This window comes from Paramormyrops kingsleyae, chromosome 11 (genome assembly GCF_048594095.1).
Source record: "Paramormyrops kingsleyae isolate MSU_618 chromosome 11, PKINGS_0.4, whole genome shotgun sequence".
NCBI lineage: Eukaryota > Metazoa > Chordata > Actinopteri > Osteoglossiformes > Mormyridae > Paramormyrops > Paramormyrops kingsleyae.
The window spans coordinates 9,118,371-9,133,887 of record NC_132807.1 but is presented as its reverse complement, the minus strand read 5'-3'; the positions used below and the strand labels follow the sequence as shown (position 1 = coordinate 9,133,887).

General features: G+C 46.1%; 1 protein-coding gene across 1 annotated transcript; it reads left to right on the top strand.

Moving 5' to 3' along the window:
* Positions 1-3,678: 3,678 nt before the first annotated feature.
* lctlb (lactase-like b) lies at positions 3,679-12,364 on the top strand. The gene is made up of 14 exons (XM_023815190.1): positions 3,679-3,832; positions 4,836-4,987; positions 6,407-6,567; positions 6,882-6,969; positions 7,066-7,175; positions 7,277-7,405; positions 7,490-7,585; positions 7,757-7,811; positions 7,966-8,131; positions 8,275-8,545; positions 8,819-8,945; positions 9,128-9,327; positions 9,653-9,716; positions 11,604-12,364. The coding sequence occupies exons 2-14, from the start codon at positions 4,861-4,863 to the stop codon at positions 11,717-11,719; spliced, it is 1,710 nt and encodes a 569-aa protein (XP_023670958.1). The 5' UTR covers positions 3,679-3,832; positions 4,836-4,860; the 3' UTR covers positions 11,720-12,364.
* Positions 12,365-15,517: the final 3,153 nt, after the last annotated feature.

Genomic DNA, 15,517 nt, shown 5'->3' with positions numbered 1-15,517 from the left:
CCAGGACAGGCTCCAGACCCCCCCGTGGCCCTGAATAGGGTAAGAGGTTACAGACAATCAATGGATAGCATTATACACGTTGTGACTTTTATTTTGACACTGCCCCTGGTGCTGGGGGAATAGAGGTCATTCTCAGTGCCTGTTTAAAAAGCTGTAACCCACTGAATTTCTAGTCCATTGTTCCTTGGATATTTGCCTTCATTCACCTAAACTTCCATGCCTTACATTTATATAATATGCATGTTAAATTGCTGTACAGTTTGATACAGCATATAGTATTTCTTTTGTACAGAATGATATTTCAGTCTGGCATGTAAAGGGCTGCACTACATTTGATTTAGTGATTTTGGGTTTCTGTCGATGCCCTTTGGGTTCGTAAAGCTGCGATTAGCCAGTCGCTTTGGGCAAAAGCTCTATGCGTATAAATCACATCATCAGCAAGAATTTCGTCAAGGATAAAAGTAGAATTTAAGAGTAAAGTCCAGCTCATTTTTTTTTGACAGGTTTATGACCTTGGGGTTTAGGAGTATATTAAAACTGCAAGAAAAGTGCAGATCATTTTCTACACATTGATTAAAGTAATTAAAAGTTATTTTAAAAATGAAAATGATTTTGAGCAAAATGCAGAAGTGAGGATCTCTTCTGCTGGGTTTTTGGTTACCTGGGGCATCAGTAAACTTCTCCAAACCATCCATCCTTCTTCAAACCAAATCATCTTCAGCAGAGGAATTAAGACCTGGATGTGGCTGCAGAGCAGCTGATCTCATGCTGTTTGTGTTTCCCTCCACGTCACGCACCCCAGTATGGCTGATAATGGGAAAACGCAGCCTCAGGCCCCGCCCTGGGGGTGAAAGGAAGTGCCCTCTTCATGCCGCTCACTGACAGCTGTGCCCTGGGAGCGCTGTCCCGCCAATAGGAGACTCGGCCATCATCAGGAGCCGTGTCATTAATCCTGATAAATGTTCTTGACAAAAATACCTTAAATGCATGCTGAAAATACACACTTAATTACCAAAGATCTTGCATCCCACCTGTCTGTGCACAGTCAAGAAAAGCCTTTCAGATACGGGGGCGACAGCACATGTGAGATACAGGGGAAGTATGGGGGCAAGTAGCCGATGGTCTCAGCTCAGAATCAGGCTTCTACACGGCTTCCTAAGCAACGCGAGGAGGAGGACAGTCCTCCAGTAACACGCCAGACTGCATTGACAATGAAGCACTGGAGTAACATGGATAAGAGTGAGACCTAAGCAGCCAAACGCAGAGAGGTGTTTACTGGTTATTTAAGAGCAGTGTCTCTGGAGCCACATTTCAGTGCTGATGTCACAATTCCCGCAGCAAGGGTGTGATGAGGGACTTCGGCATGGATGTGAAGGCCTGGCAGAACCAGAGAGGGAAAGTTCAGCTCTGGAAAGCAAAAATCCAGAAGCAGATTTTGTTTCAACCGACCAGGTATAACTACTGTGTCACTGTGACTCTTTATACTCAGCTGGTTGATTGAAACAAAATCTGGGTCTGGATTTTGACTTTTTATCCTGAACTTTCCACCTCTGCAGGAGAGGCTCTTTACGTAGCATAACTCTGGAGTTGAAGTGGCCAGGAGGACAGAGTTAGTATAGGATCACTTTCTGTGGATGGAATAACCATCCCATCCATTAAGGAATGGGGGAAATCAAATACATTTATTGTGTTACTATTATTACCCACGGGGCTGTGACACACTGCCACGTGTGTTCCGCACCATGCCGTGGGCCCCATATTCCACCATCGATCCAGATTCCACAAAAGAGGAAGTGTTGGTGTGTATCTGGCCAGTAACCCACAGCGATTGTGGCACAAAGTGAAGTTATGTTAATTTAATCTTCATTAATAAATTAAAAAGCTAAACACTGCTGTTCAAACAAAAATGGAATCAAGGGCTCTGTTGTTCTTACTGTTCATCTCACAGTTCCTGGTTTTTCAGCTGGTGGTGAAATATCAATCAATACTGTAAAATACTCAAGACTGTACATTTGTCCCAAATAGCATGAAAGACCTGGAGGAACCTAGAAGTTTGTGAGTATGGAGCTGCACTCCATTCTCAACGTGCACAGTCATGCTGTGGGAAAAACCAACCAAAAACACACACACATGGTGAATGATATGGAAGTTAGGGTTAGAAGCTGTGTGTTTTCCATAAGTCACATCACTCTTTCCCGGCGTAAGATCAGGCATTAACAAGCACTCGACAGTCCGCCAGATGTGTAGACATTTCAGGAAACAGGAGAACATGAGGAGCCTCAGGCTGCCCTGAACCACTTCCTGCTCAGTGTATTTGGATTTCATGTCCTCCACGTCACCTGACTCTCATTTTAGCGTCACATGACAAAGGTTGCCCTTCATTTTTTTGGGAATCGCTCTTGGGATGTCCCTGTCAAACAGGCTTTGTTGTCACTCCCGATGGACATTGCTCGTGTCACCAAGGACATCACCTAAGCTGGATATCAGGTCCAGGGGTCAGTGGCCCGAGGATCTCCCAAGTTTTCCCTGGGGACCTGGGACAGGGACACAGCGATCTGGGGTCCTCGGACACAGTGATCAGGAGATACCTGTATTGTTGGCCTGATCTGGTACCTTGGTGAAGATGTCCATGTTAGCTCTGCCTTGTCAGGAAAGCGGTCCCCTAAATACCACAGATACAGGTAATGTTGGGGAACCAGAAGGTGCATAACACTCCTACCACTCATCTGCATGCAAAACCTGCGCCACGCTGCCCCACACTGCCCCACGCTGCGAGTTCGCCTGGGGCGTGACGCTGCCTGGGTGCATGCCCAACCAGGAGTGCAGCACAGACATTTTCCCCCAGCGATTCAGCACTTTTCAAACAAGCTCCCGCAATGAGCGGCACCTTTGGATGGCAGCCGCATTCACACTGCATGGAGGACCTGCCCAGGGCAGGTCAGGTGACATTAAAGAAGCGCATCTTTCCAAGAGGCTGTGCCTCTGAGACAGGCCGCCACTCTGCTCAGTGCCTCCAAGACAGGCCTCCACTCTGCTCAGTGCCTCTGAGATAGGCCTCCTCTCTGTTCAGTATCTCTGAAACAGGCCTCCACTCTGCTCAGTGTGTCTGAAAAGGTCATTTGGAGGTCAGCAGTGTTCTGCATGGCACCACTACTGCTCCTGTTTCATTTCTATTTTTACCTCCAATATCAGTATCTGTCTAAAAAATGTTTGGGAATTATAATAATATGACAGGGCAAGAAATTCCTTAAAGATTTTAATATTCTGTTTTTTTAAAAGAACAGCATTTTTAATTGGGAATATTAACATTTTAAAAACAATTTTGGAATCAATGCATTTATTACACACTTATTACTCACAATAATTAAAGGATTATTATTTTGTGCAAATGGGGTAGCATGATGTCTCACAGCTCCAGGCTGGGGTCTGACACGCTCTGTGTGTGTGTGTGCGTGTGTGTGTGCGGTTTGCGTGTTCTCCCTGTGTCTCTGCACTGTCCTTTTTATGGCCAATTGCCTTGTCATGTAGAGTAGCCAATCCGGCGCTCTTGCCGTGAGCCTTTGTCCCAGCGATCGGCTTTGCTGGCAGAGTGTAGCCCCTGTTTCAATGAGATTTGTTTGGCCCAGCAAATTTGCGCTCACACTCCGTTGAATCTGAAAGGGGTGCAGAGCTCCAGTCATGGGACGCCGGTATCCGCTGGACGTTTCTGCCTTGTTTGCCAGCAGCGGCAGGCGTTCTGACAAGCGGCACCTGTGGTCCATGAAGCCAGATGAAGCAGGGGGCAGTGGAATCGCCTCGCCACATTTCCGAACAAACGCAGACCGTCTGACAGGTAGAGTGTGAGCGAAGGGCAGGGAGACTGTATACCACGTGCTGCTTTCACTTCTGCTAATTTATCAGAGAGCACTTTTATTGTTATTGCATGTTATTTTCATGGCAAATGCATCAGAAATACATACTAGTTTTCCATTTAGTATCACTGTCAATTTCATGGGGTCAAAATATCAGGAAATATTCCAGTAGTTTTTATATAATGATGGAAACAAAGTATAAAATCTTGCTTTACGTATTTAATCATTTTTATTTCACAGGCTTTCAGTTCTAGCCTTTGAAGCTGTCATTGTCTCTTGCTTCTAAAAGCAGCAAATCTAATTTTGCACCCATTTTCTGTCATCATTTTCTAGACAGCACTCTCGTTTTCACAAATTAAAGGTGTCCTTGGGGTGTGTGGCATGTAACGTGACAACGTGTGACGTGTGTGACGTGGCTGTCACTCTTTTTGGTTTGTGGTTTACAGCATTCCATGCCATTCTGCTCTATGCGCAGACTGTCCCGACTTACAGCCTATGTGACTTACGACAATTTTTTAAGAATAAAGTAAATATAAATATAAAAGTAAATATACGCCCAGCAATCGCTAGCCAGTGCGTGCCGCACGCTGTACAGTGCCGCCAGAAAGCACTGCACTATACGACCACCCAAGCCTCACACGCAACTCTCAGCCTCATTCTCGCACCTAAAAGTCAGTGTCATCATCCTATTCCGACATAAATCCATCTCAACATACAACCTGTCTGTGTGCAGTTTGGTTGCAAATCAATTATCAATTTCATCTCTTAAGTTTCTGAAGGGGACATCAATGGAGGTAAGAGGAAACCTAGAAACAAATCAGGTGAAGGGAACATTTCAAGGATGATCGGTGGAAGCTGGATGCATGTAGTGTGAAAATGCCTTTTGCTGAGCATGCAGATAAGTGTCAGGTCTCTGAGGAGCCACCTCACCGGCTGCGGTCCTCTGGTGTGAAGGAGCAGCCTCTGAAGGTCCCCTGTGTGCAGGTGCGGCGGACTGGCGAGGGGCACCATGCTGCGGCACGGAGTCCCGGGCCGGTGCCATGTGCTCATGCTGGTGCTGTGTCTGTCTGCGGCTGAAGACTTTCAGTGGACCAAGAACGAGTGGGGAGCCTTCTATTACGGCACTTTTCCGACCGGTATGGCACCTGGCAAAATGCCACCCTCATAGAAATCCTGCTCATGCTGTCATTAGCTTCTGCCACAGCTCAGTCTGAGCTGCTTTTCCATGTTGTTGCAATTTTGCAGTTTTAAATTTAACAACAAGTATAAGATTAGGATAGGAGTTAAAAGCTAGTAGGAAAGGATTTGGACCCAACATGATGTGGTCTTGGTGGCTCAGTGGGTAACCCAAGCACCCTGGGCTGGGGGGTTTGGACCAAACATGATGTGGTCTTGGTGGCTCAGTGGGTAACCCAAGCACCCTGGGCTGGGGGGTTTGGACCAAACATGATGTGGTCTTGGTGGCTCAGTGGGTAACCCAAGCACTCTGGGTTGGGGGGTTTGGACCAAACATGATGTGGTCTTGGTGGCTCAGTGGGTAACCCAAGCACTCTGGGTTGGGGGGTTTGGACCAAACATGACGTGGTCTTGGTGCCTCAGTGGGTAACCCAATCACCCTGGGCTGGGGGGTTTGGACCAAACATGATCTGGTCTTGGTGGCTCAGTGGGTAACCCAAGCACCCTGGGCTGGGGGGTTTGGACCCAACATGATGTGGTCTTGGTGGCTCAGTGGGTAACCCAAGCACCCTGGGCTGGGGGGTTTGGACCCAACATGATGTGGTCTTGGTGGCTCAGTGGGTAACCCAAGCACCCTGGGCTGGGGGGTTTGGACCCAGCATGATGTGGTCTTGGTGGCTCAGTGGGTAATCCAAGCACCCTGGGCTGGGGGGTTTGGAACAAACATGATCTGGTCTTGGTGGCTCAGTGGGTAACCCAAGCACCCTGGGCTGGGGGGTTTGGACCCAACATGATGTGGTCTTGGTGGCTCAGTGGGTAACCCAAGCACCCTGGGCTGGGGGGTTTGGACCAAACATGATATGGTCTTGGTGGCTCAGTGGGCAACCCAAGCACCCTGGGATCGGGGGCTTGGACCAAACATGATGTGGTCTTGGTGCCTCAGTGGGTAACCCAAGCATCCTGGGCTGGGGGGTTTGGACCAAACATGATGTGGTCTTGGTGGCTCAGTGGGTAACCCAAGCACCTTGGGCTGGGGGGTTTGGAACAAACATGATCTGGTCTTGGTGGCTCAGTGGGTAACCCAAGCACCCTGGGCCGGGGGGTTTGGACCAAACATGATCTGGTCTTGGTGGCTCAGTGGGCAACCCAAGCACCCTGGGATCGGGGGCTTGGACCAAACATGATGTGGTCTTGGTGGCTCAGTGGGTAACCCAATCACCCTGGGTTGGGGGGTTTGGACCCAACATGATGTGGTCTTGGTGGCTTAGTGGGTAACCCAATCACCCTGGCATAGGGGGTTTTGATCCCACCTTGGGCTGTATGAGTACAGAGGGTCCTTTATCCTCCCTAGTGACCCTCACCCTTATAATCTTTACAAGGATTTTCATGGGGAGCCGGCAGCTCAGCCTATCAGACAGAGGGAGCCTGGGACAAGGATGGCAAAGGCATGAGCATTTGGGACGTGTTTTCCCACAAGAAGGGGAAAATACTCATGAACGACACGGGAGACTCCAGTTGTGAAGGGTACTACAAAGTCAAGGTGAGTAAAGCTGAGGTCCCGAAAGGCTCTCAGGCCTCCTAAGCCGTCTGTGGTCGGCGGGTAAAGGAAAACCAGCCAGAACAGTAACAAGAGTTCCAATAAAGAGAGCCGCATTCCGGTTCCCAGATGCATTCCTGATGTACGTGTTACCACATTAAAGACATTACAGACATAAAAGACCCACACAAGCTCCTAGGTCCACAGCTGCTTCAGCCAACTGTTTAAAGAGGCAAGTCTTAAAGGGGTGGCTCTTAAAGGGGAGGCTCTTAAAGCTTCAAGACAACTGATAGCTGTCTGTCTGTTTCCCTTTGCAGGATGACATTTCCTTAATGAAAGATCTGAAGCTGACCCACTATTGCTTCTCTATCTCCTGGCCCCGACTCATACCCACTGGAATCAAATGTAAGATACGGCATTGTCAAAAGAACGCTTCATCTGTAATATTAAAAGCTGTGACAGATTCTGGAGGCAGAACTAATTTAATCTTGTTTTTCCAAGCGGACCATGTCAACGAGAAAGGAATAGAGTACTATGACAATCTGATCAATCTTCTCCTGGAGAGCAAAATTACACCCATTGTCACGCTGTACCACTGGGATCTTCCACGGGTAATCCACACCTCGGCTTGCAAACAGCACGCTAGAATAGGTGCAGCTTGATTGCGTTATACAACAAAACAGTCCCTTCATATCGGGGTCTATTTGCTTAGGTGTTACAAGACAAATACGGAGGCTGGCAGAACATCAGCATGGTCAGTTACTTCAACGACTTTGCCAACCTATGCTTTGAAAGGTTTGGAAACCGAGTCAAGTATTGGATCACATTCAACAATCCGTGGGTATGTTCCTTTTTAAACCAGAATGGCCACCTCGCTTAGCGACGGCTGTATCTCCCACGGTAACGGCTCGTGTGTCTGCTGCAGTCTACAGCCGTGGAAGGTCACGAGACGGGGGAACACGCGCCTGGGCTGCAGCTGAGGGGCACGGGGCCTTACAGGGTGGCGCACCACATGATCAAGGTGAGCGATCCCTGAAGCGGCCCCTTTAGATCAAAAGCACAGACCTTCTGACCTGAGCACAGTGGCAGCATGAGACCAACTTCAGTAGAAGACGCCTTTAGCACTGGGCACCTGACTCAGAAGTGTGTTAAAAAAAGAAAACCCCACTTATCCGTTTTCTCTTGTTCCCAGGCGCATGCTAAGGTTTGGCACACATATGACACCCAGTGGCGGCATAAACAAAAAGGTAAACGATCCTTACTGCCCTTTATAGGTCATGTGGGGAGACTAGAGAAGTACCTCACTGATAACTGCTGCCCAGAAGTGAGGATAGCGGGTACCAGCAGGAGTAACCTTAGTGATGTAAAAAGCAAAAGACTGTGCACCATCATTCCCCGCAGGCCTGCTTGGGATCTCTCTGTCTGGGGACTGGGGGGAACCCGTTGATATCACTAATCTGAAGGACATCGAAGCAGCTGAACGATATGTCCAGTTCTCCATGGGCTGGTTTGCAACACCCATCTTTCATGGGGACTATCCACAAGTGATGAAAGACTACATTGGCAAGTCATATCTCACTCTGACATCCAGTCATAGGTCTGCAGAGAGTCAAGTAAGGTCTGCAAGAGAAAGTAAGGCTTCAATGGACTCCAGAATGGTCCAGGATATGATGGTTCTCATCCTGAGGCTTGTTCTTTACACTCAGGGAGGAAGAGCGCTGAGCAGGGTCTGGGAAGTTCACGACTGCCAACCTTCTCGGCCCAGGAGAAGAGCTACATCAAGGGCACCAGCGACTTTTTGGGTGTGGGCCACTTCACCACCCGGTACATCACACAGAAGAACTTTCCTTCTAGCCGTGGCAACAGTTACTTCACTGACCGAGACCTGGCTGAGCTTGTCGACCCTCATTGGCCCGACCCTGGATCAGAGTGGCTCTACTCCGTACCCTGGGGCTTCCGACGGCTGCTCAACTTTGTTAAGGTTTATAACGGGGCACCAATGCCTTCTCTCTGCCTCAGCCCGATGGACTGTGTTTCCATCCCATCTGACATACCATAGACATCCCACCTGACATACCATAGACATCCCACCTGACATACCATAGACATCCCACCTGACATACCATAGACATCCCATCTGACATACCATAGACATCCCATCTGATATACCATAGACATCTTACATTCATAAGCTGCAGTATGGGATTCCTAAACTGAGGCGTTTTCATTTTTATGGACATCATCTTTTGCTCAGACCCAGTATGGAAACCCCATGATCTATGTGACAGAGAATGGCGTGTCAGAGAAGACGTTGTGCACAGAGCTGTGCGATGACTGGAGGATTCAGTACCACAGGGATTACATAAACGAGTTGCTGAAAGGCGAGTATTCTCTCAAATGCAGTGAGGCATCTCCGGTCAAGACGGTGGATTTTCAGGAGTGATGTCATGCTCAAGGTCATATGAGAGAACATAACCATGAAGGTTAAACAGATCTAAACAGCATGGGCACTATATAAAATTGAAACAGTAAAGGTCATCTTGTTGTGTTCTCTAACATGTAGCTATCAAGGACGGCGTGAACGTCAAGGGCTACACGGCATGGTCCCTGTTGGATAAGTTTGAGTGGGATGAAGGCTATTCTGAGCGGTTCGGGCTGTACTACGTGGACTTCAGGAACAAAAACAAGCCACGATACCCCAAGGCCTCAGTCCAGTACTACAAACGGATCATCAGCGCCAATGGCTTCCCCAGTCAGAGAGAGGTGAGCATTTGTCAGGAGGAAAGGAGAAACGACTCAGGTGCCGAAACAGAACAAATGACCAAACGGCCCAAAGACCAAATGAGTCCAGCAGTGATTAAAAATCAATCAAGCAGAAAGGATCGCATTCTGGAAGCACAGAATACCCATGAGCGTATATGACAGGTCATTCCATCTCTGCATTTATGTGCCGTTGCTTTTAGAGAATCAAAAACCGGCAGATTTTTTGTAAATATTGGAGTGAGAATCCTCAACCGGAGACTAATGGGCTGCTTATTATCTGGTTCTGGATACTGAATGAATGATGTATGTCAAATGGTTGGTGCAGGTTGAGAGCTGGAAGAGGAAGGCGACCGAAACCTGCTCAACCAGCAACCAGCTGTTAGCTACAGGTCAGTGAACATCACTGCAGCACTTACCCTTTGTCCTGGTACAAAGACCAGAATTAGCTGGGGCAAGCAGAAAATATTCTTCCTTCAAATGAAGTTAATGGAAGATTGGCCAATGAGATTCCTAAAGGAAGCTATATTTAACTAATTGGTTAATGGACAACCCAACAGAAAAGTCTGTTATGTCCTGCCCATTATTTCCACCTGATCCTCCAGTCTCCCCCTGACCTTGCTCTGATGAGCCACGCCTGTCCCTTGTTGTCCCTTGTTAGTGTTTGTATCTATCTGTCTCACCAGCCCCAGCCTGGTCATTGACGTTGCGTCCCCTGTCTCCCTGTGTCCTTCCCTGTACCCACCTTCTTGTCTTGACCCCTCATGGTCTCATTTGTTTCCCTGTTTCCGTTCAGTTAAATAAACCCCCTTTTTTGTCTGACGCCTGCCTTTCAGTCCTTCGTCTCGCATGCCGTGACAGCAGCAGGTCAGGTACTGCAGCCTCTAACAGGATTTTTCTTGTTTGCTCCTCCAGCTAGAAGAAAAACCCAGGAAAATAAGAACCATACAGAAATGCAAAAGCTTTGGCCGGTGCATGATGAAGTTTAGGTACTAGGGTCTAATTAGTCGATGTTTTCTTCTTGGCTTGGCCAGGTTTTAAAATGAAAACAGGAAGGGAAGTAAACATGGCAGAGCAGAGAATGGCTTCAATTGGGCCATTGACTAGGACTTTCAAATCAGCCAAAAAGGTGGATGATCTTGTCCTTCATATGATTGCAGAAAATGAGGGGAAGAGTGATTTATGAAGAGCACAAAAGAATGTGTCTCTGCCAAATGAGTGTGCGGTATCTGTGGTTCCTCTGTTTACTGTGGTTTTATGGGTTGTGCTTCTCCATAACATCCTGTCAGAGTATCACCCACTGAAGCTCTAAGATGTGCTCTCCAAACTCCAGTGCAGGACCCCACAAGGGCTCCGCCAGTGATGCTCTGCTTTAAAAATAACAGCCTGGAGCTGACCCAGCCATCCAGGCCGGCCTGTTCTGCATGTTACTGCTGTGCACTGATTGAAGATGTTGCGTATCCTGCAACACAAGGCGTGCTCTTCTCCACTGCTGTTCCACTTTAAAGTCACATGTGTCAACAAAGTTTATTAGAAAACACATGTGCCTCAAGGAAAGATCCGGGTCATTAAAACCGGGGATTTAACATCTGAGTCAGTGGTAGCAGTACAATGTGTTTGGTTCCTGATCCCATTTCCTTACCTCTGACAGCTCAACCCAAATGCCTGGTGCTGACGTCGTGCGTAAGATGGCTGCTTATAAGAAACTCATTGATTATACTTTCTGCTGTATTGAAAATGGCAAGCAAAGGAAGGTTATAAGCAGAACATGTGCAGTGCCCTACAGAGGCGAAATAAGAGGCGTGTCGAATTCACACGCTGCTTTATGAAACATCTTACACTCTCTCAAGCCGAACTTCTGATTAAAACAGAGACCCTTTTTCTAGAAAAATGTTTCTCTTCAAGGATTTGCCTGTATTAAATGGCACTGCAGTCCCCAAAGAGTTAACGTGACTTAAATCACTCTCGGCAATCTTCTCTTTTTAATAGAGGAACAGCGGACTACTGCTGCAAATATTCTAAGACTTATTTATGGTAAGCGCACACGCAGACTCACACAGCTGACTGAAATGCACTGCAAAATATGGTTAACTACTTGAGCTGAGTGTAGGTTACACGTTATAGGTTACAGCTTATAGGTTTGCACAAATAGACAAAAGATCAAACCCGTATTAAACCGAGCAGAGAGGAGACATGCTTTATCATTCAGATGTTTGTGATATAAAACGGCTTTTGGTGTGCAGGTGCTGGCTAATGGCCTGTGTGGTTATGTGTTGCAGACCCCCTGACCAGTCACATGGAGATGGTGACCGAGATTGTCGTTCCCACCGTCTGCACCCTCTGCATCCTCCTCAGTGCTGTGTTCCTAATGTTCCTGCTGCGTAGGCGAAACTAAACAACTGCTCCATTTGAAGTGGTCCACCGCACACATGCACGCACGAGCAAAGTCACAGGCGGCTGCGATGCGCTGTATGCATCAGCGCAGCGTAGCCACAGCGATAAGATCTGGACCCTCACATTAAGGGCTATTCCTGTAACTGTTGCCTCACGTCCATAGGACGCATTATCCTTGCATGTTGTGTTTTTTGATTAAATTATTGGCAAACTTCAATGTGGAGGGATTCAGGCTTGAGGTGTAGCGTGAAGATTAAGATGGTTGAAGCTTTTGTTATTGAAATAAACCTTAAAGGTTGGTGAAGATGCAGTTTAGAACCTGAGCTGATATAAATCAGAGCTGGAAATAGCAGGTGAAATGTCTTCTTTGATAAAATATGAAAATCTGAATTTAAGAATAGGTATACAACAGTAGACTTGTGAAAAGCCAAAGAAAATCTCAAAATGGCTACAAATAGCTGTGGTGGGGAATGTGTACCCCCCCCCAACCCTAACGTCCCTAAGGCCTCAATGAGTTTGTAGCCTCAGCGTTCTTTTCTTTTTGTCTAAAAAAGCTCAGAGCATAATAATGTAATAATGATAATTTGACATACAGAGTATTTCATGCATGAGGCTTTGGGATTGCCATGACACTGTGCTCAGTGAATTAAACTATTCTAAATTTCCCTAAAAAATGCTTTGAAGTGACAGAAATAAAGATATATCTGTATTTCTGTTTACAATCTTGAAAGACCAAAATGAAAAAGCATATGTTAATAGCCAAAATGAAAGTACCCATCCGTCTGATAAGTACTTTTCCAGCTGTAAGTCACGAAGAACAGATGTGTTTGACAAGAAGCATAGCAAACTACGCAGGATAAGCTAAAGATCTGACAAACTCCACAAAACGACAAGGGTCATTTTCACAGTAAAAGCCCAGGTCAAATTAAAGGCTGAAATAAAGAGAAAAGCATTTAAAATATATATATATATAAACAAAAAACGAGTTCACGAAGCAATCATATGAGAAATGTACTTGACCACTCCTTCCAGCAGATGGCGCTGTTTCCTAAATATTAAAATATTGTAAACGCAGACCTAGAGCATAAAAACAGCACGATGTCACTTCAGCGACCGACCCTACACGTTTGTATATTCACTGAGCATAGATATGCATTGACATGGTCAGAGGCCCCCCTACTATTGTCTATGATGGTGTAATTGTCGAACCCAGGAAGGGGATTGGGCATGTGATTCACACACAAAAATACATTCTAAACATATTGATTCAGCAATTTATTTTTCAATATGCAATAATTAACAATCCCAGAGAAAGGTAAGGAGCATGTGCTGACAGTGCATTGCTGCACCCACCACACAACAAACCACCTCAGGAGGACTTCCTTGCAGGGCTGGGTGTGGAATTATTCATTATACAGCACTTTTTAAATCAATTTGTTGTATCTAAAATGCTGCACAGGGCCACCAAAAAGAACGAAAAAAGAAATTGAAAAAGGAATATGATGACACCATATCATCACAAAAACAGGTTATCTATATAAGTTAGATATTACAAGCTGAAAACTGCTAAACTGTAAATGATTCTGCTAAGTATCACAAATAATTTATGCCATTACAAATATCTGATTATGTAGGCCTTCCTTATTAATGTCTGAGTATGTAGGCCTTCCTTATTAATGTCTGAGTATGTAGGCCTTCCTTATTAATGCCTGAGTATGTAGGCCTTCCTTATTAATGTCTGAGTATGTAGGCCTTCCTTATTAATGTCTGAGTATGTAGGCCTTCCTTATTAATGTCTGAGTATGTAGGCCTTCCTTATTAATGTCTGAGTATGTAGGCCTTCCTTATTAATGTCTGAGTATGTAGGCCTTCCTTATTAATGTCTGAGTATGTAGGCCTTCCTTATTAATGCCTGAGTATGTAGGCCTCCATATTATCCATCAACACACAATGTTATACGTGTAATAATGTTATTGATGGATGAAGTATGTGAACCTCTAGGACACTTACAAACTCAAGGTCTGCAGACCACACTCACCCCACGGCACGATTCTTTACAGCCTGTGAAATGATTTTGACATTATGTCTGAATAACAAAACCTATTTGCACATTGTAAAATATATAGAATAATAATTTTTTAAAAATAAGACCGCATAAAAACAATCGTAAATGAACAAAATACTGTGTTCCCTACCACGGAGTCTGGTTGCATATCTGTAGCGATAAAGAACCCTATAGCTGTAGTTTTTTTTTTTTTTTGTAGCCCGGTCTGAATTTCCTGGCAGAATCGCCTCAGACGCCACGGGGAGACTAACTTGCAGATGCTGTGCTTGCCTTGCTCTTGGGGCAGTGTTGCCGGGTCCAGCAAAAGATCTCCAGCCCAAGAGGTAAGGAGATGCACTGATTGCAGTACCCACCAAATGACAAAGCACCTCAGGGATGAGAACCCAAGGGCAGCCATAGGGTGAGCAATACCTCAGCACCACACTAGTCCAAATTGACCAGTATGAGTTTTTTCTTTTTTCCAGTGGCTGGAGTGCCAATCCTGCCAATAACCCCCAAGTTTTTCCTTGTAAATTGGAGGATCTCCTTGCAGGGTTGGATGTAGATTAATAACATACCCAGGAGGAAGCAATTGCAGGTTAAGGGCCTCGCTCAAGGGCCCTACAGAGTACAATCACTCTGGGCATTCACAGTATTTGAACCAACAACCTTCCATTTGCTGGCACAGATCCCTAGCTTCACAGCCACCACTCCACCCTTCCAGGCCAAGGTCTGTTTAAAATCCTCCCAATGGAAGCTGAAACTAGCCCAAAATCGCAGTGTACTGTATCTCAACTAAATAAACCAGTATTTTGCACGCTGATCACATTCAAATGTTCGACATTTTTAAACCACAGTTAAACAAAATGACGTAACGTCGACAGACATACTCTCCTTTCCCAGGCTTGACAACTTTGGTCAGCTGGCTGGAGTTTCAATTCGGGGCTAGTCTGCACACGCATTTACATGCATGTAACAGTTTTATTACCTTGTAAATAGTCTGTGGGGTTTGCAAATTTAGCTGATGTAGCTAATTTTAAGTGTATAATGGAATTATTTAGATTCGCCGTAAGATTGCTTGCATGAGTCTGAAAGCGTGAGTGTCATGCCAGATGCGGGAGACCTTGCAGCCCTGCATTCCAAGTGCCTCTGTCTCTGACTTTGGCTGGTTAGCGATACAGCATTACTCAGCATTAGGAGCCTCCGTTCATAATAATTAATTTGTTTCTCCCCTTGCTGTCCGCTGCCGCAGAACATTATGAAAGCAGCCCCAAAATCCTGCGACCTCCTAATATTTACCCACAACTGTATTTTCAAACAGCGGGACCAGACAGAGTATCTCCGAGTTCTGAGATCCTGCGCGGAACAGATAGCTGGGGTGTACATGGACATTTTTAACTACTCTCTCTCACAGGAAATAGTCCCACGGTCCTTCAAGACCTCTGTTATAGTACCGGCCCCTAAAAAAAACTAACGTCTCCACATTGAATGCCAGTGGTTCTCACTCCAGTTGCCATGAAGTTCCTGGAAAAACTGGTGCTAAGTTCTATAAACTGTCATCCCAGACACAGCTGACCCTCTGCAGTTTGCCTACCGCCCACACAGACCAGTGGATGATGCAGTGGCTCTGGCACTTCATTACACACTGCAACACTTGGACACAAACGAAACATATGCGCAAATGCTCTTCATAGATTACAGTTTCACCTTTAATACAATTAGGCCAATGAAGCTGATTGCTAAACTGGCAGACCT

Bases quoted from the DNA above. Each gene is read 5' to 3' on its own strand.
- lctlb (XM_023815190.1), top strand. From the start codon at position 4,861: ATGCTGCGGCACGGAGTCCCGGGCCGGTGCCATGTGCTCATGCTGGTG. The intron at 7,586-7,756 runs GTGAGCGATCCC...TCTTGTTCCCAG, and splicing joins TGGCGCACCACATGATCAAG to GCGCATGCTAAGGTTTGGCA. The intron at 9,328-9,652 runs GTGAGCATTTGT...TGGTTGGTGCAG, and splicing joins GCTTCCCCAGTCAGAGAGAG to GTTGAGAGCTGGAAGAGGAA.